This window comes from Cyphomyrmex costatus, unplaced genomic scaffold, assembly GCF_001594065.2.
Source record: "Cyphomyrmex costatus isolate MS0001 unplaced genomic scaffold, Ccosl1.0 scaffold340, whole genome shotgun sequence".
NCBI classification, from domain to species: domain Eukaryota; kingdom Metazoa; phylum Arthropoda; class Insecta; order Hymenoptera; family Formicidae; genus Cyphomyrmex; species Cyphomyrmex costatus.
The window spans coordinates 314437-341939 of record NW_017277557.1 but is presented as its reverse complement, the minus strand read 5'-3'; the positions used below and the strand labels follow the sequence as shown (position 1 = coordinate 341939).

Sequence of the window (27503 nt, the reverse complement as noted above, 5' to 3'; positions counted from 1 at the left end):
CAATCAGTCGTAACTGTAGCGAGTGTTGATTAATTTTTTTTAAATATAATCAATTTAATTTGTACTAATTTGCTATTTCACTCTCAGCGTATTTTCTTTGCTATTTTACTTAGCTAAAAAATTAATGAATATTTTCATTAACTATTATTATACATATATGCAGATAAGTAAGAGCTTTTGTCAGCTTTATACTCATCGCTGGAAAAGAAAAATGCCCAGCAAACATAATGTATGTTATATTATTGGGAAATTACAACTAACGTGTATATTATATGTAATTCGGTGTTTGCTGAGTGGAGACTATATAGCAGACTATATCGGATCAGTTATTGTAATAATGATATTTCAGGTATCGTACACGATTTCGAGCGGCATAACGAATCATGCCTTTGTCATAGACGATTCAGTAAATCAGAATGGCATCGAAGTCAATGGGCCCACTGAAATTAATGTGGTAATTATCCTTCATAAAAACAATAAAAGACACCGCATTAATTCTATGAAAAAAATAGATTTAGTCAAAACTGGCTGTGATATTTTGTAAATTATGAGATGCTGATGAAAAGTTTTCTTAGGCAACACATTATACTACGTTACTTGTTGAAATAAAAGTAATAATTAACGCCGTGAACCAATGAGAAACAAGCCGTAACGGTATCAAGCTGAATTTTGAGTGCTTCTACAATTGCGTGTGAATTGAGTTGGAGCGAAACGGATGTATATTTGTTTCACTTCGATTTATTGCATTGTGTGCATCAGATACAGACAGTGCAGCGAAAAAGAACAAACCCTATATACTACGTATGTAGATTTTTAACTGCGCGCCAAATTTGTTTCAGATTTGAATTAAACGCAAGCTCTATACTAAACTTCCGCAGTATTATCAATTGACTAACAATTTAACAATTTTTGATGCTCTCTTTACGCATCTTAGATCGATCTTAATAATATTAAAATAATCTGTAAATAATTAATTCTCATTGCGAAAATAACGAAGCTTGAGAGAAGTGTATCAATAAATAAAGATATTTTTCAATACAGTAGACTCAAAATAGCAACTTTCAAATAGCGCTAGAGCAAAATCTGTCTATTTTTTACGGATTTTTCCTAAGGAATTTTTTAATTAGCATCTTCTTCATAATTATGATATACATATATAAGTAAAAAGAGAGATTTGCACAGTCTATCTGCTTTGGGATATTTTTGCATAAAGTGGAAAAATATTAATTCCGACTTTGAAACAATTTAAAAAATTGTCCCAGTAGATCAGTTGTGTACATACATTTTTTTTTCTTCTGCTCATTGCACGGATATGTTTTTTCATATAGCAACAGCCGGAGCGCCAGCAATGGGGGAATGACAGGGAATTTCTGTTATCCTGCATCGCCATGTCGGTCGGTCTCGGTAATATATGGCGATTTCCATTCACGGCATACGAGAACGGCGGCGGTGCCTTTTTAATACCGTACATCATCATCTTGATCGTCGTAGGAAAGCCGTTTTACCTCCTGGAGATGATCCTAGGACAATTCTCCAGCCAGTCAGCCTTGAAGATTTGGGATCTTGCGCCGGCATTCAGAGGTGCGACTACATTCGATAACCAGGTGTATCCTAGCGCGTTTCTCGCAGTTCTGACAACTGCGCATTAATTTGATTCATACAGTATTCATAAGACGTATAGAAAATTGTAAAATATAATATTATAGATCAAGGGATAAAATTAAATAATCGTAGGCGTTGGCGTCGCGCAATGTATAACACTGCTGGCACTGGCGTCCTATTACTGCTCTCTGATGGCGTTGACTTTGTTCTACTTCATCGCTAGCTTCCAAACGGAATTACCATGGGGAAGATGCTGGGAGGAATGGGGCGAATTCTGCGTAGACTCTTTTCGCAGCAACTACTCTAGAATTGAGAACATCAGTTACTCTAGCTCTGCTGAGCTGTACTTCTAGTAAATTATTTACAAGGGACCTGTTACAATTATCCAAAACCGATTCGATTTTCCATTGAAATAAACACAAAAATTGGAAAACATAAAAATCTAAAGATGCCTCCAAATGATATGGCCAATGTATTAGTAAATATTGTACATACACATAACATACATAATTATATCTATATTGAAAGTAGGCCAATATATGCAAATGTATGCAAAATTGGCGTATACATATATTGGCGATATCATCTGGAGATATCTTTAGGGATACATTTTTTTTATATTGGTCTAATCTCAGATTTAAGGAGTGAAAAACTCCTAAAAAATAAATAGGTATGAGAATATTTTCAAAATATCAAATTTTTGAAAAATCTTAATACATAGTTATAAAATATATATAAATCCATAAAAGTTTTGTTTAAAACATTTTTCTGTACATCTCACTGTTTTGTTGATAGTGGATATATAATGATGAATCAAATATAAGCGTTAACTTTGAGAGATTGTTTCATCCCTTAAATCTGAGATTAGGACAATATAGAAAAATACATGTCTTTTAGATTTTTGTGTTTAACAACATATTTCAAGGAGAATCGAACTGATTTCGAACAGTTTGTGACATGTCTCTTGTTAGATACAATAGCAAAATGAGCTATTTCCATTTTTTTATTTAAAGTGTCCCGAAATTGATTAGATTTCCGTGGATAAAATTTTAAAAAATCAAATACACAACAAAACTGTGCTCATTTTAGAGAATTTTCTTTAATAAAAATTTAAGTTGAAACTGAGTCATGAAAATATATTATTATATGTATATACTGCAATTATTTATTACTTATATATGATATGTAATTATTTATATAGGTATATATATATAGTGTATATATATAATTATTAATACATATACAATAATATATATATATATACACACACACATTATAGGTGTCTCGTAAACATCGTAATAACATTTAAGAATAAACTCCTGAGATCATTTTAAAACAAAAATTTAAAATAATGAAATACTAATGTCGATATTATAACTATTTTTTAATTATAAGCATTTAAAATTAGCAAATCATAATTATACTACCTAAAGTTCGTCTGTTTCAGTATGGCTAGCATTTTTTATTATACCACGCCTGCAGATGCAAACTTTAGGCGGTATGTAAGATTCCCTGTAACTTTAAATGCATATAATTCAAAAGCTATTTTTAGTCTCGACATTTTGGTATTCGAATTTTTGTCGTAAAATAATTTCAGGAATCTGCCCTTATGCATTGTTATGATCTTTATAGGATATCCTAATATGTACGTATTGTTTGATATTAGGCCTGTATTTCAATATTGTCAGTATTGAAAATCCATATTGCAGCATATGACAACGTATACTACACATTTTTAATACTGGCAATGAATATTGGAGCATGCCATGGACACAGCCCATGTGAAACACCGTTCATGGATAGGTAAAAGCGGATTGAACTAAATCGAGAAAAGTCCTAATATCTGCATTTTGTAACTTTTGTAATATTTCAGGAAATTTCAATTCCTAAAAATTGTTGAATAGCATCCCTATAAATACACAATGTTTTTAGAATGTTATACTATAAATATTATTTATTTTTTTTATTTATATAACATTCTATTAGATGCTTGAATTAATTCTCGCTGTTGACCGGGAGAGGTTAGTATTTGTGCTGTTTCAATATGACCGAAAGTGACTGCTTATATGAAAGTACAATATAGGCTTTAATAATCAGTGTGAATAAAATATCAGATACCTTTTTGATAAAATAAGTACGAGTCTTTCTTAGCAAAAAAAAACAGCGAGAATTAATTTAAGCACCTAAAGAAACCTTGTCTTATAGGGACGCCCTACTGCCAAACTCAAATACGCGAGTAGAATCGCTCACCGTCGTAGGTTTTGCTAGGCGCGCAAAAAAGGTTGTTTACAAGTGATTTTGGTAATGGAAATGTATGTATTTAACCGGGACTGTCTCTCTTTAAAATAACAAAAAAAAACATTCAAGGCTAATGAGAGTCAGAGCGAGAGTGTGAATGCATAAATTGTTAAAATATAAAATAATCTTTATCAGTAACAACACATTTTTAAGGATGTTAAATCTTTGGTCCAAGGACAAAATTGAGTGGATACAGTACTATCAAGGCAGTTCTTACACAGAACAGATCTCTGCAATATTGCAGCAAAAAGTTCATATAAATGTTTCGGAGCTACCGAGGTTCTGCGAGAGTTAAAGAATTCCAAGACTTGCGGGGGTTCGCGATCGCGAGGCCCATCGGTGCATCGCACCGGTTGTACCGACGTTAAAAATGCCTCTGATTTTTATTCCATTTGATATGCAGGTGTCTTTTTAATTTAAATTTTTAAACGTTAGCCCTGCGGTAACGTACGCGGAAAGTCTCTCCTCATGCTGAATGACCATGCTATGCGCTTACATTTGGCGATAGATCGGACTGACACATACTTATTTAGTAATCTTTACAAATTAATAGCCCGTTAACTGTTGCGAAAAGTCCAAAATGGTACAGAACTTTTCAATTCAATTTAGTCTGTTCTACTTATCCGTGAAGGATGTTTTATCTAATACAAACACCCTGTATAAGTGACAACTAGTATAGCAATGTAACTATAAAGTAGTTTATTTAACTATGTACCTATGTATATATTTAACTATATATGTATACATTAATTTTACATAAAAATTTGTATATAATGTTAATTCTACATATAAAAATTGTCTTGACTAAAAAAAAAAATCTTCGAAATTAGCCAAAGAATTCAGAATATCTGATAGTTTTGGGACTGTACATTTGCCTACTAAAAACTGAACACAATAACGAGATGACAAAGACATTGTGTTTGTCTAGCAAGGAAGTACTACGAGAAAAGGACAGCATTGACGACGGCATCGGTACACCGGACTGGCGTCTGTCGATTACGCTCTTCCTTAGCTGGTTGACAGTTTTCCTCGTGGTGATACGCGGCGTACGGAGCTCCGGCAAGGCAGCATATTTTCTGGCGATATTTCCCTATGTGGTCCTTATCGTGCTGCTTATAAGGGCAGTCACGTTGGATGGATCTGTCAATGGTATCTTCTACTTCATCACACCGACGTGGGAAAAGCTGTTGACGCCGATGATTTGGTACCATGCTGTTGCCCAATGCTTCTTCTCGTTAACTGTTTGTTTTGGTGCTGTCGTCATGTTTGCCTCGCACAACAAGTTCCACCATGACCTGTATCGGTTAGTTAAAAACATCGCTGTTTCTATTATTCATTCATTCCTTATACATACACACACAGATGGTGTTTAAAATAAAGTCGTTACAAATTTTTAACTCGGAAACACGACGTTATTGAGAAAAATAAAATCTCTTTTTTTTAAAGAGAACTCTTTAAAAAATAGAACTTTTTCACGAAAAACACTAAAAGAACGTGTTATGTGTATGTGTTAACTGCTCCCATAACGCATGAAGATATGATGGATAGAATATACGTCAAGCCTATATGCACAAGTAACACCACAGATATTAGCTAATATTCGAAGGTGTTTTCGTGAAAGAATTCTAAAATGTATTGAAGTGAAAGGACATTATTTCGAACATGTAATTAGACATTGATTATTTAAATATTTAATAAATTGCTTGTTTTGCTGTATTGAAACATGAAACGTTAAAAATGTTATTGATTTTATTTACTTGATAAAGTTTGTGAAAATAAATTTTGTTAAGAATATTTATTTATTATTTATACTTTACATGAGCATTTACTATTCCAAATATGCAGTAAAAATATCTTTGCAGCTGAGTAAAAGTTACGTAATAAATTCATTGGCTCAACAACAACATTTTTCATCTCTTGCACTTTTCTTTAAAAGCTGCTAATGGTTATCGATATTTTTTTAATTCCAAAAATATTCTGTTAGGTGTTTTGGAAAATTGAAAGTGGATGGAAAAATGTTTCAAATAAAAGTTACCTGGTTTTTTTACGTATATAATGCCATTATGAAAGACGTAGATTTTCCTATTAAAAAAAAAAACAATGTTATAAATCTTGAAATGACCTTGAAACCTTCCATTAAATAAAGAACAATAAACGTCATAATACATATTTTCCCCTTGAAATCAGATAACTTTTGTCTGAACAATTTTTCTCAATAATGCCGTGTTTCTTTGATAAAAAATTGTAATGCTTTGTTTTTAACATTCGGTATATATATATATATATAGCATTTATCTAATTAAAGAATTTGCAACCATGCATTTTCATCTTTGTCAATTTTTGGAAATTTTTACATGAAATCATTTGGATAGTTCTGCTTCAGTATTTTACGATGACTCATTTTTACCTGACATTTACCTTCAAATCGGAAAGACCTCTCTACTCTGATAAAGAGCAACTCGTTATTGTGCCTTTTATTAATATATAAAAAATATGTCTGAGTAAATATTTATAGACGATATCGATATGTTAATTAAATACGAAATGAATCTGATTGTTATATGGCAACTTGTAAATAGATTTCACATTCATCAGGGACGCAATGATCGTGACGACTCTGGACACCTTTACCAGTCTACTGGCCGGTTGCACAATCTTCGCCATTCTAGGTAATCTTAGTCGCGAATTGGAAATCGAGGATATCGGCACAGTGGTCCGAGGCGGCACTGGATTGGCATTTATTTCCTATCCGGAAACGATCGCCAAGTTTACGATCGCACCGCAGTTCTTCAGCGTTGTGTTTTTCGCGATGCTATTCGTCCTGGGTATTGGCAGCGAGGTCGGTCTTGCCTCCGCCATAATTTCCATCATACATGATCAGTTCCCGAAGGTCAAGTACTGGCACATAGCGGCCGGCACTTGCCTCTGCGAATTCTTAATCGGTCTTATATACGTCACGCCGGTAATTAGGTGCCATTAACAATCATTTTCGTAAATCATTACTGTTATCTTAATTGAATAAGTGTTCACAGGGCGGTCAGTTCATGATAACCTTCGTCGATTATTACGTGACCTCATTTATCGCTTTTCTACCGGCTGCTTTCGAAATGATTGCTGTTGCTTGGTCATATGGTACGTTTTCCTCCGAAATAATAATTTTCCTACAAATTTATATTCATCAATTAATTATTCAATCATTATTATTTAAAACAAACGATTTTAGGATTGAGTAACTTCTTGAACGATATCGAATTTATGCTGAAGAAACGGCTGTCTATGTTCTGGCGAATCTGTTGGAGCATCCTTACTCCTGGAATTCTTCTTGTAATTTTCTTCTATACACTCGCTAATCTCGAGTTACTAAAGTACAACAAGAAGTTCTATCCTTATTCAGTTTACGGTAAGTTATCAAAATCATATAAACTTCTGATGCTTATAGACAATTTTCCAATGCCTTTTCTTTTTATTGGGAGTACAAATTAGTTCGGTCCGTTTTCCAAAAGATGATCGCCTCTAAAGACGAGTCATTTTTTCGAGATGGAATTCGAAAATTGCCTGAGAGATGGAAAAAAGTAATAGCCAGCAATACTTTAATTAATCTGTTCATTCATTTTGTTTTGAAATAAATGCATTTTTGAACACAAAAAACGGACCGAACTAATTTAAAAATTTGTTGACTATTATTTAGTAAATCTCTGTTTTTTTATCATACAATATCATCTATATTATTATATATATTATACGTATTAATTGTGCACACACACATTTAGATAACAATATACACTGAAAAAAATTTTATTCGTAGTGTCACAATGCGTGAAGTTTATCAACTTGAAATTCATTGATACAATGAACTTTTAATATTATCTATGATGATATATAATATTATACTTATTATATATTTTTTCATTAGCTAATAACTGAATTTATAATATATAACTACATCATTTATATAATACAACAAATCACTATGCATTAATTTGCTGTGCTTAAGAAAATGTATCATGACATAATATAATATTTAACTAAATCATTGAAAAAATTCGTTCTTTTAATGAATTCATAGATTCAATAAACTCATAAGATGTGTATAATAAAATTTCATAGATGTGATAAAATATTGTACATTCATCATATTAACGTATTGCTTCATTAGTTAATAAAGTCTGCACATTAGCTCAATAATCGAATTCGTAATAAGATACATATATTAAAGAAACTGTTTTTTTGTTATTATAATAAATCTATGGCTAAATAGATTGTGTCAATGTACACATTCATTGTTATAATGAATTCTAATAATTTTATAATTCATATTCATCTTTTTATAGAACCTAAATTATTATATAAGAATAATAGTGTTCATTGGACCATTTTTTATGAATTTTTTTATTAATACAATGAACATTTTTGTTGTATTTACATTCATTTTTGGTTCAGATGTAGTGGTAGCAATTACATAAAAGTGATAGGAATTATATAAAAGTGACAACTATTAAGTTGTGTAATAAATAACTAGTCACAAGTTATAAATTAATGTATAGTTGAATGCACTATTTTATAGTCGCAATAATTAAAATAGTTTAATCAATTATACATTAATTTAATCAAATATACATTAATTTTATGTATAAAATGCAATATATTTGTACAGTTTTCATCTTCATATATATTCTTAAAAAATGTTTTTCATATACTTAGAAAAAAAATAACTGAAATCGTTGAAACAAACAATAAAATCGTGAAAATAAAAATTACTGAAATATTGTTCTATCTATAGGTATATATATAAGACTTCATCTTTTTGGATTAACGCTAGATAGTATCGTTTCTCGCATGTAAAATTTAGTCAAACTCTATAGAAAGATATACAGAGTGTTCCACAACTATCGTACAATACTTTCACAGCCTATTCTATATATATATATAAATGTATATAAAGGTAGAGTAAAAATTCTAATAGGTACATGAAAATGTCGAGGCTACAATTATAATTATACATTCGAACGAGAAAATACCGAGATTTATTCTCGACTAAAGCAAATGATTGATAACATTTTTTCGTGTTGATGAAGTGACATTCTCGTTTCTCAAGATTTCTGACAATTTTATTCCGGTTATTCGAGGTTATATACACATACGAGGTTTTACATATATACGAGGGGGACGTGTTTTGGTCATGTTGTTTTTGGTCTAGGTGGCACCAAACATATATAAAGGTCGAACGTGAATAATTCTGGCTAGAATTTGGTACAGCAGAGTTTGAAGAGTGATACTTTCCAAATGTACGTCACTTCATCAGATGGATATTGTGGTACTATCTCATAAAGATTTACTAGATTTATCGAACCACTCACATATATTGACATAAAATATTAAATATAACATAAGGGTGCTCAAAATTAGTTGCTCATTTCGGGCCGACTCTCCCAGCCGAAGCGACGCCCACCATTCCCTCACTATCGCTCGCCGCTCAACGGTCAAATCGCCGATCACGCGACTGATGTTATGCCTCATTGTCAGGACAGAAGTGTTCCTTTAGGGGATGGTCGGAACTGTCCCTCACCGATTTTGATATAAAAGTCTGAACAGAAATTAAGAATGGTCATATCAACGCTGCAATACTAACGTGAAAATGACATTTCACCACTTGCTTTTTACATTTTGCCGATTACGTCTGATTGGCTAAACCTCTACTATTTTACTATTGCGGAATGCTTAACCTTTTTGATTCTACTATGGCTGTGGCATAAACCGATGCAACGCTATTTCATTGTTATTCAAAAATGACATAGTTCAAAAAATAAATTTCTTAGAAAAGAGAAAAACTATTTTTTAATTTGACATCAGAAAATTATTTGTAATAGATTAATCGAATAATATAAGCAAAAATATGCTTATAACATGATCAAATATCACTTGTCGTTATTTTTATTTCAAATAAATTTTAATGTAAATGAAGGGCGTAAGAGTCGAAAAATTAAAATAATTTTACATGTCAAATTTTTAAGGTATACTATAACAGAGAATTTTAATAGATGTACGTTTAAACAAAATAGAAGTAATAACTTTGAATATTAGACACACTTTAAAAATTTTTTTTATATACGATTTCTTTGTTGAATTAATAAAGAAAAAGGGCTACATCCAGTCTGCCAGCTGCATGAGAACAATCGATTTTTCAATCTGTAATTCATCGGAGAACATCTAACCTGATTATCCGCTGCGAACCTATTTTTTTGTATGAAGTAATATCTGAAGATGGCTCGATATAGAAGCCGAAACATGTAATATGTCAATATTGTTAACAACATCTATTAAAATTCTCTGTTATCTTAAAAATTTGACATGTAAAATTATTTTAATTTTTTGACTCTTATGCCCTTTATTTACATTAAAATTTATTTATTAATAAGAGTCCTTATACATATATTTTTATTTTATTTCAAAGCCTTCAAAAAATCATCTTTCTTGAGTTACAATAATTTTAACTAATTAATTGTTTTTAAGTTAGGTTGGTTTACTTTCGATAATTGATGAATATTTATTTGTCATCTTGATATTCCTCCAATTTTTTCGAGACGAGACGAGACGAAGAAAAAAAATGACGTATGATAATTTCGAAAATGTTATTTTTAATGAGATGAGAAGTTCTGAGATGATATTCCTAGAGTCTTATATCGAAATGCATTTCACTAGCTACAATAATTTTTTTTAATTATAAGCTTTAAATGCTTATAAGTTGAAAATTATTGTTATTTTTGTAGTCTTTATTATTATTTCTGAATTCTTTGGAATATTTTAAGACGGAAATTCTAATATGAAAATATCGACATTATATTATAATAATTTATTTAAATTACATACTATCTTTTTAATCAATTATAATTGAAAAATACATGAATATACGCTGGCTGAAAGATGCGTTTGTTACTTTCAAATTATTATTTAAATTAAGTACTTTGTGAAGAATATCATTACGTCGACTTGCCAATAGAGGTCTATAGTTAATCTTGTCAATTCTCGCAAGTGCTGAATTACATGATTATTTGTTTATATAGAACTTCTTTCTAACATCTCTCCCAGGCGTCTAAGGTAGGCTCCCACTACGTTACCTTACTGATGAGTCTAGTAGTGGAAGCCGGGACGAAACGCCAACTCGTGATATTCTTCACAAATTCTTATTTTTCTCAGTTTTAAATTTATTTCTTTCTTTAATATTTAATTTAAAGACTTTAATATGTCTTTCAACATATTATTAAGACCTTATTAGATGCTATAGCATCAAAAAATTTGTGATATTACTACGGTAGTTAATTAGATTTGCGTTTTAAGTTCGACGAAATGTTCAGCGCGCAAGGGGGGGAACTACTTACGTGGTATATAATATTCACACTCTAACATATCTTATATATGATCGCACCAATAACCGCTGAATAGGTCTCATTAGCCTGATTATTCTTGTTATTTATAATTGAAAAACTATTATAGCCTCGACATATTTGTATTAGGATTTTTTATTTTGTTTTATTTTTAGATTCTAAAATACACTACGAAAATACTGTATGGCGATTATGAGATACCCTGCATATAGTATAATATTTTTCTCTTTAATTATACTTACAAAAAATTTAATTCTACATAAAAATATTACATGTATATTCCGTTATAATAATTTTAAAATAATAATTTTTAAACTAGTAATTTTATAAAGAATTAAATATTCAATTTACATGTTTTCTGCTAACAGTTGTAGGTTGGATTCTATTTTCCATTGCTGTTCTCCAAATACCTTTATGGATCATCATTGCGATTTTTAAGAAGAGATCTCTTCCTTTCCGAAAAGTAAGCGACCTCTGATGGAAAAATTTGTCAGAGTTTGTCTGAAAAATATAAAAAATAACAAATTTTGACAAATTTAGACGCTATTGTCGAAATTTGATGGAAAATATCTCATTTTGTTTGCAACTGTCCGAATTTGTACATCTCGACAATTTTCGGAGACATTTAAAATTAATTCGGACACATTTTGACAACATTTCGAACAATTTTGGACACTTTCGGATAAATTTTTCGATCAGGGATAGTCTCGGTAAATTATAAAACATTTTACTCTTTAACATCATCCTATTATAATAGAGTAAGAAAGAGAGAGATAGAGAGAGGGAAACAGAGAAGAGAGAGAGAGAGAGAGAGAGAGAGAAAGTATTTGTCTCTTTTAGATGATCAAACAGGCCTTTCAGCCATCAAAATCATGGGGTCCAAGAAACGCAGAAGATCGCAGAAAGTGGTTGGCCTTCCGACATGAGTGCAACGCGGAAGCAAAATGATATGTAGAACATGGCAGTTTACTCAAAGGTTTATTCCGTGTAATTTTCAAAAAATGATGTTTCGACGATTCGACGATGAGGTCAATAAGATGACTTCATGGTAGAACTGCATGCGTCACGTTCGTTGTCACATTTGCAAACGACAAAACTTATTATTAGTGTTACAATTACTGACATGTATGTTTTTACAATGTCATGATAAATAACTATATATACAGGATGTTCAAAATAAAACGTTATAAATTTTTATCTCGGAAACACGATATTATTGAGAAAAATTGTTCAGACAAAAGTTATCTGATTTCAAGAAGAAAATATTACGATGTTTATTATTTCTTATTTGGCGAAAGTTTCAAGGTCATTTCAAGATTAACTTCGGTTTTTTTTAAGAACTTACGTTTTTATAATAGCATATTCTACGTAAAGAAACAAGTATATAAACTTTAGTTTGAAAAATTTTTTCATCCACCTTCAATTTTCTGAAATATTTAACAAAATATTTTTGGAATTAAAAAAATGTTGATAACCAGCAGCTTCCGAGGAAAAGTGCAAAAAATGAAAAATGTTTGTTTTGAACTAATGAATTTATTATGTAACTTTTACTTGAACTATTTTGTTTGATTTTTTAAAAAATGAGTATTTAAGAATTAAGGAGCGTAATCAGTTGCAAAGGTTATACTTTTACCGTGTGCTTGGAATAATAAATATTCATGCAAAGTATAAATAATAAATAAACATCCTTTAAAAAATTTATTTTCACAAACTTTGTCAAGTAAATAAAATCAATAACATTTTTAACATTCCATGTGTCAATATAAAAAACAAACGATTTATTAGAAAAACAAATAAACTTTTGAAATTGTTATAAACGAACGTACGAAATGTTACTAAATAGTTAATAAATTTATTAGCTAAAAACAAAAATTTTTTATTTCTTGCACTTTTCCTCAAAAGCTGCTAGTTATCGACATTTTTTAATTTCAAAAATATTTTATTAAATATCTCAGAAAATTAAAAATGGGTGAAAAAATATTTGAGACAAAATAAGTTACCTGTTTCTTTACATAGAATATGATACTATTATAAAAAAAAAGTTACAAATCTTGAAATAACCTTGAAACTTTCCACCGAATAAAAAACAATAAACGTCATATTTTCCCTTTGAAATCAGATAACTTTTATCTAAACAATTTTTCTCAATAATGTTGTGTTTCCGAGATAAAATATTTGTAACGCTTTCTTTTTAACACCCGATGTGTGTATGTGTGTGTATATGTGTGTGTGTTTGTGTGTGTGTTTGTGTGTGGGTGTGTGTGTGTGTGTAATAATGATAATAAGTGTGTTTATTCCTTGTGTTTCGTGCAAACCGTAACTTGTCGTTCTTGTTACATAACTGTATGTTTTCAAACTTCGTGGAAAATGGAATTGTGAGAACTTTACGATATGTCATCATGGTCTAGTGAATGTAGCACTTGAGATAAGCGCGTTAAGCAATATTGTTCCTTAAAATTAAGTTTTAAGAAATAGGATTGAAATGCATGTATAATATTTTACAAGCATGATTTCCTGTGAAAGAACTGCGAGAACAATATTAAAATTAAAAACAGTATTGCTTCTAAATATATGTTACCAAGAATTGATTCCAAAATTTATATCACGATTTGTACTGACAAGATTTTATATTTATATTTTAAATTTGCAAATATTTAGAATGTGGTTGGTTATACAAGAGTATGCGCGCAAAATAAATGCTATCTATATTTGTGTCTCCTTCTCTCGACGTTGAGAAAACTCACCGATTCTCCTTTCGTTTAGAAAGGACTCCGACTTATTGTATCCGAAGCGTGACATATGGTGACATCACGAAACTGTGATGTACGTTCCCTAAAGGCACATAATATTTAATATATTATCATACATAATATTACCATATATTTAATAAAAATCTTGTTGGACCGTACATTTAAAAACTCAATGAATAGTAAATAGGATATATACTGGCCATAATAATTGAAGCTAGATTTTTTACAGCTTTAAATGTTTAAATAATTCAATATGAATAATGTATATATACCTTATTTGTACTGGCATATATACTATATTTATAATCATTTGACCTGCACGTCGAAACTTTTTTGGACTTAAAAATGGAGCTAAACTAATGAAATAATATCAATTAAGTTTTGATACTCAATAGGCATTTATTAAGAGATTGTAATATAATAGAAGTCTGTAAATAAATTTATTTATTGCGAATAAATATTATTTCTGCCGGGAGTTGAACCCGGATCTCTTGCATTCCATGCGAGAGTCCTAAAAGCCTTTAGACTTATCGAGGCAATATTTTTCGTAATAAATAAATTTATTTACAGATTTCTATCGTATTATAATCTCTTTAATAGATGCCTATTAAACATTAAAATTTAATTGTGATATTATTTCTGTAATTTAGTTACACGTTTTTAAGTCTGGAAAAATTTTGGCGTACAGTTAAAATAACTACAAATATGGTATATATGCAAATACAAATATAAAATATACATCATTTATATTGAATTATTTAAGGTATTTAAAGATCCAGCTTCAACCGTTATGGCCAGTATATATTCTATTTCCTATTTGTTGAATTTATATTATAAATAATATAGGCATGTTCCCAGAACATATTAAATGTAACATTATAAGAATATTTTAGTAAAATTATATAATATTAAATAATATTCTTGAAATATATATTACTGGATGGTTATGTGTTCACTCCTGATAATATTATATAAACATTAAAAGTATTATAACCACATTTACTTTAATTTGTAAAATTGTTACACTGGTTTAGTTTAAGTATACGTTTAAAGACTGAAAATGGTTTTGGCGCATAGTTGTAGAATTGAATAAAATCACACTAAAACGTTATTAAGTACAAGACATAAACTTGTAAGATCTTTTCGTTAATGGATTATGAATTCAAATTGCACTAATATAAAAATAATTAATATTAATAAATATTTTAATAATGTTTCGGGAATATTAAAAGAAATATAGATACTAAAGGTATTATATAAGCGGACATACAACATCGATAGAATACTTTCATAATATTAAAAAATTTATAATATTCTCATTATAATATAACTTATAATAACTTATTTTAATTTTTTAATAATACTTATATAACATTCTAGGAATATTTTACGCCTATAAGGTTATTACTGCAAATACAGAAAGAAAAAATTTTTTAATCGTAGCGTACACGATCTCAGAAGAAATTTCCAATCTCTTTCTAAATTGTTTCGTGTGCTGCAAATCGACCGGGAGGGAATCCCTATCTTTCATCGCTTCGTTTTTCTTTTGCAAATTTATCTCTTCCTGCGGATTGTACCTCTTTTTCTTCTCTAGTCATTAGACGGGATTTCCGTCTCTCTACCTAAGTACATTCTCTTCCTTATCTTCCTTATATATATAAAACTTCCATTTTTGATTGCGTGAAGGGAATGTCCCTCTTTCATCTCGTTTTATCATGGTTTTTTCGGAGATTCCTTTTACTGGAACACAAGTCTATCTGTCTTACTATATAGAGTATCGTTGGGTTCAGAGTACGCGTAATTATCCAATTATCCCTTCATGCGAATCGTTACGTATGATTCACTGTCGCTCCTACCTAGCTATCACCTGGCCGTCTACCTAGATGATCGGCTCGTCGTGTTTCACTCAGTATTCTGCCACCTACCGCCGCGGGGATATATAGTAATGGTTATCGTTTTATCAAATAAGCTTCCGAGACATTCGTGCGGGAGAGAGAGCAGACCTCGTCGTCTGGTCCGACGACCAGTTTACGTCGGTAGCGTCAACGTTCGTAGATATCCCTTCGGAACCAAGTAGTGATCGCGTCTCAGTTTCCTGCCTTGAGTAGGTCGTTTCCAATTCTCATTCGTATCTCTCAACCTGGTGATCACCGTACGCTATGTACAAGGCAGTAAGTGAACGATTTGTTTGAGACGTTAAATGGTATAAATATGCACGGTTGGACTAAAAAATAAGGAAGTGTCAAGCGAAGTAAAATGTGTGATATATGATATCGTGGTAACGGTAAAATTAACGTCCATAATGAGAGTAATAGTTTTATTTATAATATTTGCGCGAGATGGACGTAACAGCGTGGAATCGGGTGCCTCTCACTTCTATCTTGAATCTCTTTGTCGCGTCAGGCACCTTTCGTTTCTTTTCTATCATTATGTATCTCACGGCTCACGAACGATAAGTGAAAGTTACCTTAAATATATCATAATAAGTACTGTAGCCACGCAATGTCGGGCTGAAACTGGAATTAAAAAAAAAAAAAAAAGAGATATATGTGATGACTCTTGTGCAAGTGAATAATAATCTTGAAATAAGATAAAAATAATCGCATTGCTAACAACGCTAATAGCACAAGTGCAACAATTTGTAATTTTTAGATGCAATAGCTTTAATGTTTGCCGAGTGATTTACGAAGGATTTCCAGCCAAGGGTATTTACGATGATAAAACCATCGTTCGATATCTTTATAGTATCCCGTTTTTCTTTGACATCCTTTTGTCGCAGACAATTATTATCGCGTATAGGTATTATATTACACAGAATGCAATTATTATCGTGTATAGATATTATATGATACTTTAATCTGACCTATGAATCCTATGATTGTTCGATTGCTGACAGAAAAACACGTTTTGCGAATATACGTTTTCTTTCAAACTCATACCTGTTGGCACTGACCTATATTTTTATCGCATACATTGGAACTAAATAGCGGACTCTCATTTTTGTCATGAGTCCATGTGAGATGTATTTGTATGAAACAAATAAGACCATTAAATGGACAATAAGGATAATATATTAAATGGACAATAATGCATAATAATTAAATTAGACCACGTAATGTTAATAATAAATAAGAAACGCCAAATACAGAAGATATACAAAATTGGATCTTAATACCTTATAATATTTCTATGCAATTTTTAATTTTTAAATGATTTTTTAATGAGTAAATTGTTCATCGATTATTGTTGGACTTGAAACGCGATCTCATCAGACTGAAACCAATAATAATAAAATAATAATAATAATAGTAATAATAATGTTATCTAATAATAACAACATACAAATATAATAACATTAATACGACGTGCTTTAATAGTAATAATATTACAAATAAAGTTGATCATCAATTTAATGTTATATATAATTTAATTATTTCTTACTCGTTTCAATACATTCTACATAGACATGTAACAGAAATATAAGTTCGATATCTTTAAAATTTTAATACATGCAATAAAAATATATATTAGGCAGTGCTACGAGTTTGAGTCGTGTCGTTTGAAAGGTCGTCAATTTTAATTAATGCTAATAACATTTTAAATATCTTGAAATATTGCAAAAAAAACTTATAATTAAAAAAAATCTATTAAATTGAATTGTCCAATTATAAACACTACGTTTTTACACATAATTGCAGAAGGACAAAAAGGAACTAGGTTTCGATAACGTCGTCTTTCAAATAGATGAGTCCCATGTTCGAAATGGCGAGACAAGGTATTACCCTGAAAACACAACGACCGTTTTGGACGAGCAGGTCATTGATTCGGGTAAAGAGCGCGCAACATGGAACAACAGCGTGGAATTCCTTATGTCGTGTATCGCTGTGTCGGTCGGTTTCGGTAATATCTGGCGGTTCCCGTTTACGGCTTATGAAAATGGCGGTGGTGCCTTCCTCATTCCGTATGTAATTCTGCTCTTTCTGGTGGGTAAACCATTTTACTTTTTGGAGATGATCATCGGACAGTTCTCCAGCAGCTCATCTGTCAAAGTCTGGAGCATGTCGCCGAGTTTCGTCGGTAATCATTTTTCGATCTGATAGCTTTCTCGCGAGAGATAGACGAACTGAAAAACATGTAGGTGAAGTCATTTCATTTTTAAATAAAAGAAACGTTTGACAAGTAATACGTAGATATGTGCAATTTTGCAATATATTGCAAACACCGTAAGATTTTCTTTTCTTATAAATTGCAGTGCGATATCACGATATGTAACTAGTTTTTTAATCGTAAAATTACATGCGATTTAAAATTACGCCCACAATTAATATTCTACATTTGTTTTTTTTTTATTATTTATTTTATTTTAATCCGCATACAAATATGATTATCCCGCAATGAAATCAATATAATGCTTTATTTCATGAAGGATTTCTTCTTTAAGAATGTATTTCGAATTTTATTAGAAATTTTTCAATGCTGTTACATTAAAAAAACAAATGCTTTCGTATTTATTGCGTTCTAACAGATAATGTTTTTTTTTTATTTTCAGCTTTTATTGCTATAAACTTATCAAAGATTTTTAATGTGACAAAAATGGGCAATTGATAAATGTATAATATGAAAATTGCAATGTGATATCGCGTTTATTGCGACATTTAAAGAAGATTGTGATGCACAATTTTAAAAATCGCACGTCTAGAGAAAATGTATTATTAATACATTCTGTGCGTGAGTTACCGGTGACGTAAAATTGACACAGAATGCAAGAGAAAAAAAGAATTCTAGATGATAAAATAATGATGGAAGTCAAGAATAAAAAAATGGCGCTGAATGTCCTGTTTTTTAATTACAAATGTGTTCATATATTCGCGTGCATTTAAGATTGTTATATTAAAATTTTCAGAACTAGAACTTACAGGTCAAAAACCCTGGATATTTCGCTTGAACTTCAGACGTATATAAAAATGTATACGCGTAGGTTAATAAAATTCAGAACAATAAACGAATAATTATTTCACACTTAATTATTCACAATTTAATGTAAGAAATTGACCAATCATATACAGTTGATTTTTCTCCTTACATTCAACTGTTCAATTAGTCAAATTTTTTACAACTATATTAAGGGAAACCAGAGTTCGTTGGCATAAGACGCAAGTTGGCATTATGTTGATTTCTGTTTATATTATATTTTGGCACATTATATAATGTTTAATAATATCAAGTCTTCAATTAGTGATGGGCGATATTGTATTAATATTCCTGATATTGAAGAATTCAGCGTCTCTATACGGCAATAATTTGTAAAAATAAGATTACCCTTGATTTTTCGAATACCATGTATGTCGTAACATATTTAATTTTAATAACACGTATTATGTTTATACAGGTGTATTTTATATATAAACTTACCTTTCTATAATAAAGCGCGCTAAAAGTGTGTGCTCCTTGAAAAAAATATAATTAAATTTAAATATCATGTTAAATTCTTCCGAATTAAAAAGTAAAACACAAGTTGATTTATACTTTATACTGTACCCTTTATACTGTTAAATTGTTTAATGCGGACTAATTTGATACGTCCCTGTTTACATTGATTTATCTGAAAATAGGTTAAGTTAGGTTTTTAATCCAGATAAAATCTCAACTCGGCAATTTGAATTAAAAATGACGAAAAATTGTGAGTGACTGTCGGTTTATGATCACTGATTTAGATTCAATTTCGGTTCTTGTTTATAGTATTAGAAATATACCCAAAAGAAGAAAAAAATAAGCTAAACAAGTCACGATAAAACGTAGAATGGAAATGAGATTTATAAGAAAATTTTTTCTTTTCTTTTTTCTTTTTTTTCCAATTTACATCCTTTTTACACGACATTTTTACTGTCAGGATAAATAATGCAATTTTTTTATCATAACTATGTCTAATAACCTTAACAGCAAATAGCGAATTCAATAGTCTAAAACAAATCGTTTACAGCGCAATAGAATCTTTTGATAGTATGCGTATTAACTTGATCTAATACGATTCGAGAGCACCAAATCAAAGCGCACTAAAATAATTCCTTAGCGTTTATACCGAACGTATCAAGTAATTTGGTATGGATATGATACTTGATCCGCGTATCAAGTGTCTGGTGTAAACTAAGTCACTATCTTAAAAAATGCAGTGTGGTATTATTTTTATTAATTATTTAATTCTAATAACACGTATCATTTGTATAAAAGATTTGATATCAACAACTGAGCCAAGTTAAATTCTACCATATTAATTATTTATTTAACTCTAATGATATCTATTGCTCGAAAAAACAATTCATATGGTAAAACTTAGATAACACCTTGAAAAATCTATTTATATAATAAAATCTAAATGTCAAGTTATTATAAATTTTATTAAATTAAAAGTAAAACTCAAGTGGTACTATCCTTATTATTTACTTAATATTATTATATCACAAAATTGCATTATTTTACTCAATTCAAGTATTACCGCAAAGAATTAAAGAAGTAACAATACAAAATGAAAAAAATTAATTTAAATAGAAAAATTTTTATGTACAAAAGCTCGCTAACAATCTTGAATGTAGGATATATATATATATCTTATATTCTATTTGTATATATTCATTATGCATTATACATATTTAACCTCTCTAATTTTTTTCATCTTTCTAATATTTAATATTTATTCCTATTTATTGTACGCGCGTAGAGCATTACTCATTTTTATTTATAAATTTGTAATTTTTTAAATTAATATTTATAGAATTAAATGTAAAAAATAAACAGATTATGTAATCAATTTACAAATAAAAAAATGTTATATAAAAAGTATACGTGTATTCTTTGTTTAAAAAATGTTATTTATATAATTTACATTCATAGGATGTATGCAGCATTTTTAATCTAATATTTTTTATGTAATTGAAGCAGTGATATTAACGATATACAATGTCAACACAAAACCCTAGATATTTTTTGTATATCAATACAACTATCCACGTTTGATACCTTACATCGATGCATTGGTCCGTATCACCCATCACTATACTAAATTAATTTTTACACAAAACTAAATAAAATTGCATGACTGTCAATATAGAGGAAAAGCTCCTATTATGAGATACCGAGTCCAATTTGAGTAAATGCTGGAAGTCTATGGACAGAATTTAAAGAAATTATAGGTTATTTCCAAGGGAATTTAATGAACTTTAAAATAGTGTGTTATGTAAAATTTAAGTAAAATTTCATTTTTTTTAAATTAAAAAAATGTAAAAAGTGAGCACAGATCGCAAGATCAAAAAATTGTGTTCCTAATACTTATGAGATGCTTCAAGAAATAGATAATGAAGTGCAAAGTACATCGGTATTGCAATTAAAAAACTGTATAATATTTAATATTTCTAAGATCCAAAATTACAGTCAGTGTATACGCAAAATGAGCATGCGATGCATTGTACTCAGGACTCATTTTCAGATAGTTGGAACCAAACACAGAAACAGATATTTATTCCGGTTATTATTTATTACAGTACTTTTTATTACCAGTAATATTTAACTTTAGCAACGATTTTTATTCGTGTATAGTAAGAAATATTTTATTACTGTTTATATATACAGATACAATTACTTTTAATGCTGCATCTTTTATTCTATCTTGTATGGTTTTCAAACGTGAAAAACTGAACTCCATCGCGTCAGTCTGGTGACGATCTTGCATACTGCTCGCGGGTGAGTAATGAAAAGTATTAAAATAACGGATAGGTATTTTTCTTTATGTTAATTTTTCGGTAATATGAGAAGATATCTTTTAATCAACTTTTCACTTTGCCAAAAAGACTGTAACCATAGAATAATAATAGAAAGATATCTTTTTCAAGTATTATCTTTTTGACAAAACTAAAAAACGTCTTATATAGACATATTTTTGTCTTACCAAATTGAATACCAACTTTATTCTTGGAACAAAAAAAAATTTAAATACATCCATTTTTCACGAAGCTACACTTACTTAGCTATGTAAAATTTTGATATAAAATGTTACAATAATTTTATTAACGAATATATGAAAGAGTTGTATTAACATCTTAAAATATTACATAAGTGTTGAAATAAGAATGTAATACTGGCCTAAGTCGTTTTTAAGAATGAGTATTGGCCTAAGTCAGACTATAAATACTGGCCTAAGTCGCCTTTATAAAACATCATAAAATTCTTTCAGACTGAAAAAAAATTACTGAAAGGTGTGTTTAAGATATCTTTACGATGATTTATGTCTGTCTTTTTTAAATGTCTAACTCGTCTTTTACTATAAGACTTTCGTTACAAGACAGTTTGTAAACATCTGTTTTACATAAAACTTATATTTAATAGTGAATTCGTTTAAGGCGCATTTAGTGCGCACTGTCAAATTTTTCATATATACATTACTAAGATGTTTGTTCAATATATAAATATAGACACAGATTAAATCACGAAACCTTTAATACACTTATTACGCAATTAAATATAAAATATATATTTCGTAATTCAAAATATTTATATTTTTCCTTTTTATAATCAGCTTAAATCAGTTTACAACGACTTTAATATGCACTAGTTTGTTAATATTGTTAATATATTCGCTAATCAGTGATCTATATGTACAATATAATGTATATCCAACAAATACAAAGTTACATAATACACTTGTTAATTGTAATTTCCCACTCAACAATTAACTGTATTATAACTACACGTGTAGTATATCAGTTATAGTGTTGAATGATTAAATTACTAACAGGTACGTTACATGTAATGTGCTTACTATGAATATGGCATTATATTTTAAACGTCTTTTTTAGACAATAATTTTGGACAAATAATTGTACAATTTTAGTTTATATTGACTGTGTTTTGATACACATATTGCCACTACCTTGGCAAATTTACTAATCAATATTAAAATATTAATTAAATTATAAATTAAATATTAAAATAATTTTTTGAGGCAAATAATTTTTTTTTAATTTTCTCGAAATTTATCCAAAACTGAATTTCGGACAAATTCAAACAAATTTGGATTTTTTATCAAATTTTTTTAAGAATATAGGAATTTATCATATTGTTAATAAAATGAATTTACCAGAAATTGTTCGATTTTATATTTTGTTTGTAAAAGATTATTTCCGTTTTTTGGAGAAATTGGTACTTTGTGTAAAAATTTATTCGATTTTTAATGGAAATTAGACGGGTTTGTTAGCAAAATGAACAAAACAAGTTCCCTTTTCCAATAAATGCAATTTTTCGATTTTTTCAGTGCTTGGTTGTCAAAATTAATGCCATTTTTATGGAAACGCACGTTTATTCGAAATATTTCGATTTCTTTTTCTCAACAAATAAATATGGTTTTCCGTGTGTGTCAAATAAAATCGATGTTTTTTGTCAAAATTTATCTGATTTTAAACCGAGTTTGTTCAACAAATCTTAATTTCCCTTAAATCGAGAATAAAAATTGTTTTAAAGATGTCTTTTAAATAAATAAAAAATCTCTTTTTTAAGACGCTTTTGCGTATTCTTTAGATTTCTATGTGATTATTTTATTTTTCGTTAAAAAATAAAGTCTTATTGGTGATTTTATTATTCTTGATTTCCATCTTATCGTATCATTTAAAATCATTGGAGAAAGATCCAATTAATTGGATACATTGCTAATTAATCAATTTAACACATATATTTTTAATAAAATATTCTTATTAAACTTTAGACTGCCGACATTTTTTCATTAAAATAATGGTTCTTTTTTCTCAAAAATGTTTCTATATAAATTAACATACACATGACGCAAAATTTTGAAATTTTTGCAAAGCCACAAAAGTAGCTTTTCCGGCAAGAAACGTACGATCAAATATGAAAAATGTTTATTTTCTCAAAAATAGTGTATTTGGGGATTTTTGATGTCGCTGATTCCAATTCTGAGCATAGATTTATATTTATAAAATTTTGAGCCCTAAGCGCAATATTGACAACATAAATGAACATAAATGAATAAAAACTTAGAATTTTCCTTTAGCATTACCCAAAGCTGTAACTACGTGGACGTAGAAAATTTGTAGCTTCTTTTTGACTTTCTTTTTTTTTTTTTGGTTAACATATGTTTGAGAGAGAGATATGTTTAATACATTTCGTATTTAAAATACCACTAAAAGGTGGTATTTTAATCCAAACTTAAGATTATATATATATATATATATATATATATATGTATATACATGACAAAATAAATAGCAATACCTACATTGCAAAGCTACAAAATAGAGATACACTTCATTATCATATCAAGATAAACGCAAATGCTAAATATCAAATGATTAATAATCTTTATGCAAATTAAATTCTGAACTTTGGAATATTATGTAGACAAATTCTTGCAAGTCGTAAATTAATTTCCTATAAAAATTGTTAACTTACGAGAAAATGTAATTTTTTTATGAATTCTTATAAATGTCCTCGTTGAATGAAAACTCTTCTTACATCGACAGGAGTCGGATGGGCGCAATTTTGTTCGACCGTCGCATTGGCGACTTACTATAGTTCATTGATGGCATTGACACTTTATTATCTGATCGCATCCTTTTCTGCTGAATTGCCTTGGGCTACCTGTCTGAAGGAATGGGGTGACGCATGCGTCGATTCGAGTACCAAAAGAAATCACAGCGCGGATAACACAACAGAAGGAAGCATTGACATTTTAAATAATTTCGTAAACAGCAGTAATAAGCTTCAAAGTTCGGCCGAACTATATTTTTCGTAAGTATAAATTGTATTATTTTATCCTATTCTCAAAAGAATAACGTGTGTGTTCTATAATTAACTCGCATTCTTAATTTTCACAATAAAGCAATTTTTTTTCAAAGAAACAAGTCTCATGTCGGAAATGACCTCAATCAAACCTAATATTAGAAATTAGAAATTTGTAATAAACGATGATCCCATTTGATATCTTCGTTAAGGAAAAGTAGACAGCAAATTAATCGGAAAATCGTTAAAATAAAGCTCGCGAATTGTAAGCTAATTTATATTATATTCAGTATAACAGTAATTGTACTGTTGACATAAAAGGTACTTATTCCTAAAGATCAAATGATTTGCAGACGAGTGGTGTTACACGAGAAGGAGAACATTGATGACGGAATCGGATGGCCAGACTGGAAGCTAACGTTATGCCTGTTTGGCAGCTGGGCGGCGGTCTGCGTGGTGCTCTTTCAGGGTGTAAAGAGCTCAGGGAAATTCTCTTATTTCCTAGCCATTTTCCCATACATCGTGCTGCTCGCACTACTGGTTCGCGCTGTTACTCTGGACGGCTCGATGGACGGGATCTTGTATTTTATCACTCCGAAATGGTCTAAACTTCTGGAGCCGACCGTCTGGTACGCCGCCGTTACCCAATGCTTCTTCTCACTCTCCGTCTGTTTCGGCAGTATCATTACGTACTCCTCGCATAATAGTTTCAAGCACAACATTTACAGGTGAGATGAAAAGTACAGATGAAAAGAAGTTACTCGCGAAATTTTGTATATATATGCGTTTACGTGTGAGCATTTTAAAGGCTTCACAAAACTATTCATCACAACGTATGACCTTAGAGACGTCATAATAATTACCTCATTGGACACGATTACGAGTTTGTTGGCCGGCTGCACGATATTCGGAATCCTTGGTAATTTGGCGTACGAATTAGGGGTGCAAGATATATCCAAAGTGGTCAAAGGCGGAGCTGGTTTAGCATTTGTGTCTTATCCCGATGCGATAGCGAAATTTAACTTTTTACCGCAGGTACTGATATTTATTTTGTCACATAGAGATGTCGCTTAATGCCATCGTTAGTTAAAATGTCAAAAGCTTTTTTCTAAATATAACATCTTATATTTCTCTGTTTCTGCTTAAACTATTATTTATATGTATAATAAATATTATTACTTGAAAATATTAATATTAATTAAAATATAAAAAAATGTTTTTTGCAGCTATTCGCAGTGCTCTTTTTTTTCATGATGTTTGTCCTTGGTGTCGGTAGCGCGGTAGGAATGACCACAGGCATCATCACAGTGATAAACGAGCAATTTCCAAGGTTAAAAACGTGGCAAATCGTAGTTCCAACTTGTTTGCTTGGTTTCTTAATCGGCACGGTCTATACAACACCGGTTAGTGTAAAATTATGCTAATCTTAGATATATTTATGCTATTCTATGCTATTCTATACATACATTACATACATACACTGGGGAAATCTAGAAATCCCAGTGCAATTTGCTAAATCGAAATTTTTTCACGTTTTTAAACTTTTCTTTTTTTTTTTTAAATCTACATATCTCGAAACTCTTTAATTTTATCGACTTTTACACATTATGGATTTATTCCTTAATTGATTCTCCATCCATTTTTACGGAAGTATGGTAATAAATATGGATGGAGTCTCAAGGATCAGACTCAAGAGTATGTATCAAATGTACAAAAAACAATGTATATAGTTAGGGTTACTGTCCGTTATATACAATCTTAGCAGTGAGAGAATTTTGCAGGGCGGCCAATTTATATTAACTTTAGTAGACTATTACGGTACGTCATTCGTCGTTTTCATCCTGGCGTCATTCGAAATGACTGGAGTGGTATGGTTTTATGGTAAGAATTATTTTTAAGAAAAGAGAGTTTGTATGGTAAGAATCGTATTTAATTGTATCACATATTTTAGTTCTACTTGTACTTTTATAATTATCATTGCTCAATTCAGGTCTAGAGAACTTTTTGGAGGACTTGGAATTTATGCTGGACCGAAAGCCAAGTATCTATTGGAGGATATGCTGGTTTATAGTTACGCCGTTTATACTGATAACAATCTTTATATATACCATAGCCACTTTGTCACCTTTGACTTACGGTGGGACATCATTGCCAGGATACGCGCATGCCATTGGATGGACGATACTCTGCATCGGTGTTGTTCAAATACCGCTGTGGATGTTTATTGCAGTATTGAAGAATCGAGAATTGCCGTTTATACAGGTATTACCATGAAAAGAAAGTCACGTTACAAGCCGTGTTACCAGCATATTTTACGTAAACAATTTTATGAAAAAAAGAACTTAAGTATGATTAAGTTCATGGTTTGTTGCGTTGTTTAAGATGCTAAAAAGAGCTTTCGCACCCAAGAGCGGATGGGGTCCACGGGAGGTACAGCAACGTAAGGATTGGAGGATCTTTAAAGAGGAGAGAGCGAGAGACCGGGAGAAGAGGATCCAACCAATCTGGAAGCAAATACTCTACGTTCTTTTAAACAAGGAACCAATATAGAGAAATTTTAACCTGGCTCAAAATACTTTAAAGTTCTTCTTTAAAGTTTTTACAGTCGTTTCTGCCGCGGCGGGATCTGAGGCAAAACCACGACAGAGATTAACGAATATAAAAAAATTATTTGTGTTCTTTAATTCTT

At 30.2% G+C, this 27503-nt stretch overlaps 3 protein-coding genes across 3 annotated transcripts; all 3 read left to right on the top strand.

Annotated features, from left to right (window-relative positions):
• The first annotated feature begins 211 nt into the window (after nt 1-211).
• LOC108776113 (sodium-dependent nutrient amino acid transporter 1-like) lies at nt 212-12443 on the top strand. Its single transcript, XM_018542626.1, has 10 exons — nt 212-229; nt 350-454; nt 1329-1581; nt 1735-1954; nt 4829-5203; nt 6496-6862; nt 6933-7032; nt 7124-7300; nt 11651-11745; nt 12123-12443. The coding sequence occupies exons 1-10, from the start codon at nt 212-214 to the stop codon at nt 12228-12230; spliced, it is 1818 nt and encodes a 605-aa protein (XP_018398128.1). The 3' UTR covers nt 12231-12443.
• Nucleotides 12444-16191: 3748 nt separating this feature from the next.
• Nucleotides 16192-18129, top strand: LOC108776112 (sodium-dependent nutrient amino acid transporter 1-like). The gene is made up of 2 exons (XM_018542625.1): nt 16192-16203; nt 17731-18129. Exons 1-2 carry the CDS (start codon nt 16192-16194, stop codon nt 18127-18129), a joined length of 411 nt encoding a protein of 136 aa, XP_018398127.1.
• A 6356-nt stretch (nt 18130-24485) lies between these two features.
• Nucleotides 24486-27452, top strand: LOC108776145 (sodium-dependent nutrient amino acid transporter 1-like). Its single transcript, XM_018542676.1, has 7 exons — nt 24486-24823; nt 25168-25542; nt 25660-25849; nt 26041-26217; nt 26596-26695; nt 26805-27076; nt 27197-27452. The coding sequence occupies exons 1-7, from the start codon at nt 24531-24533 to the stop codon at nt 27362-27364; spliced, it is 1575 nt and encodes a 524-aa protein (XP_018398178.1). The 5' UTR covers nt 24486-24530; the 3' UTR covers nt 27365-27452.
• The last annotated feature ends 51 nt before the right edge of the window (nt 27453-27503 follow it).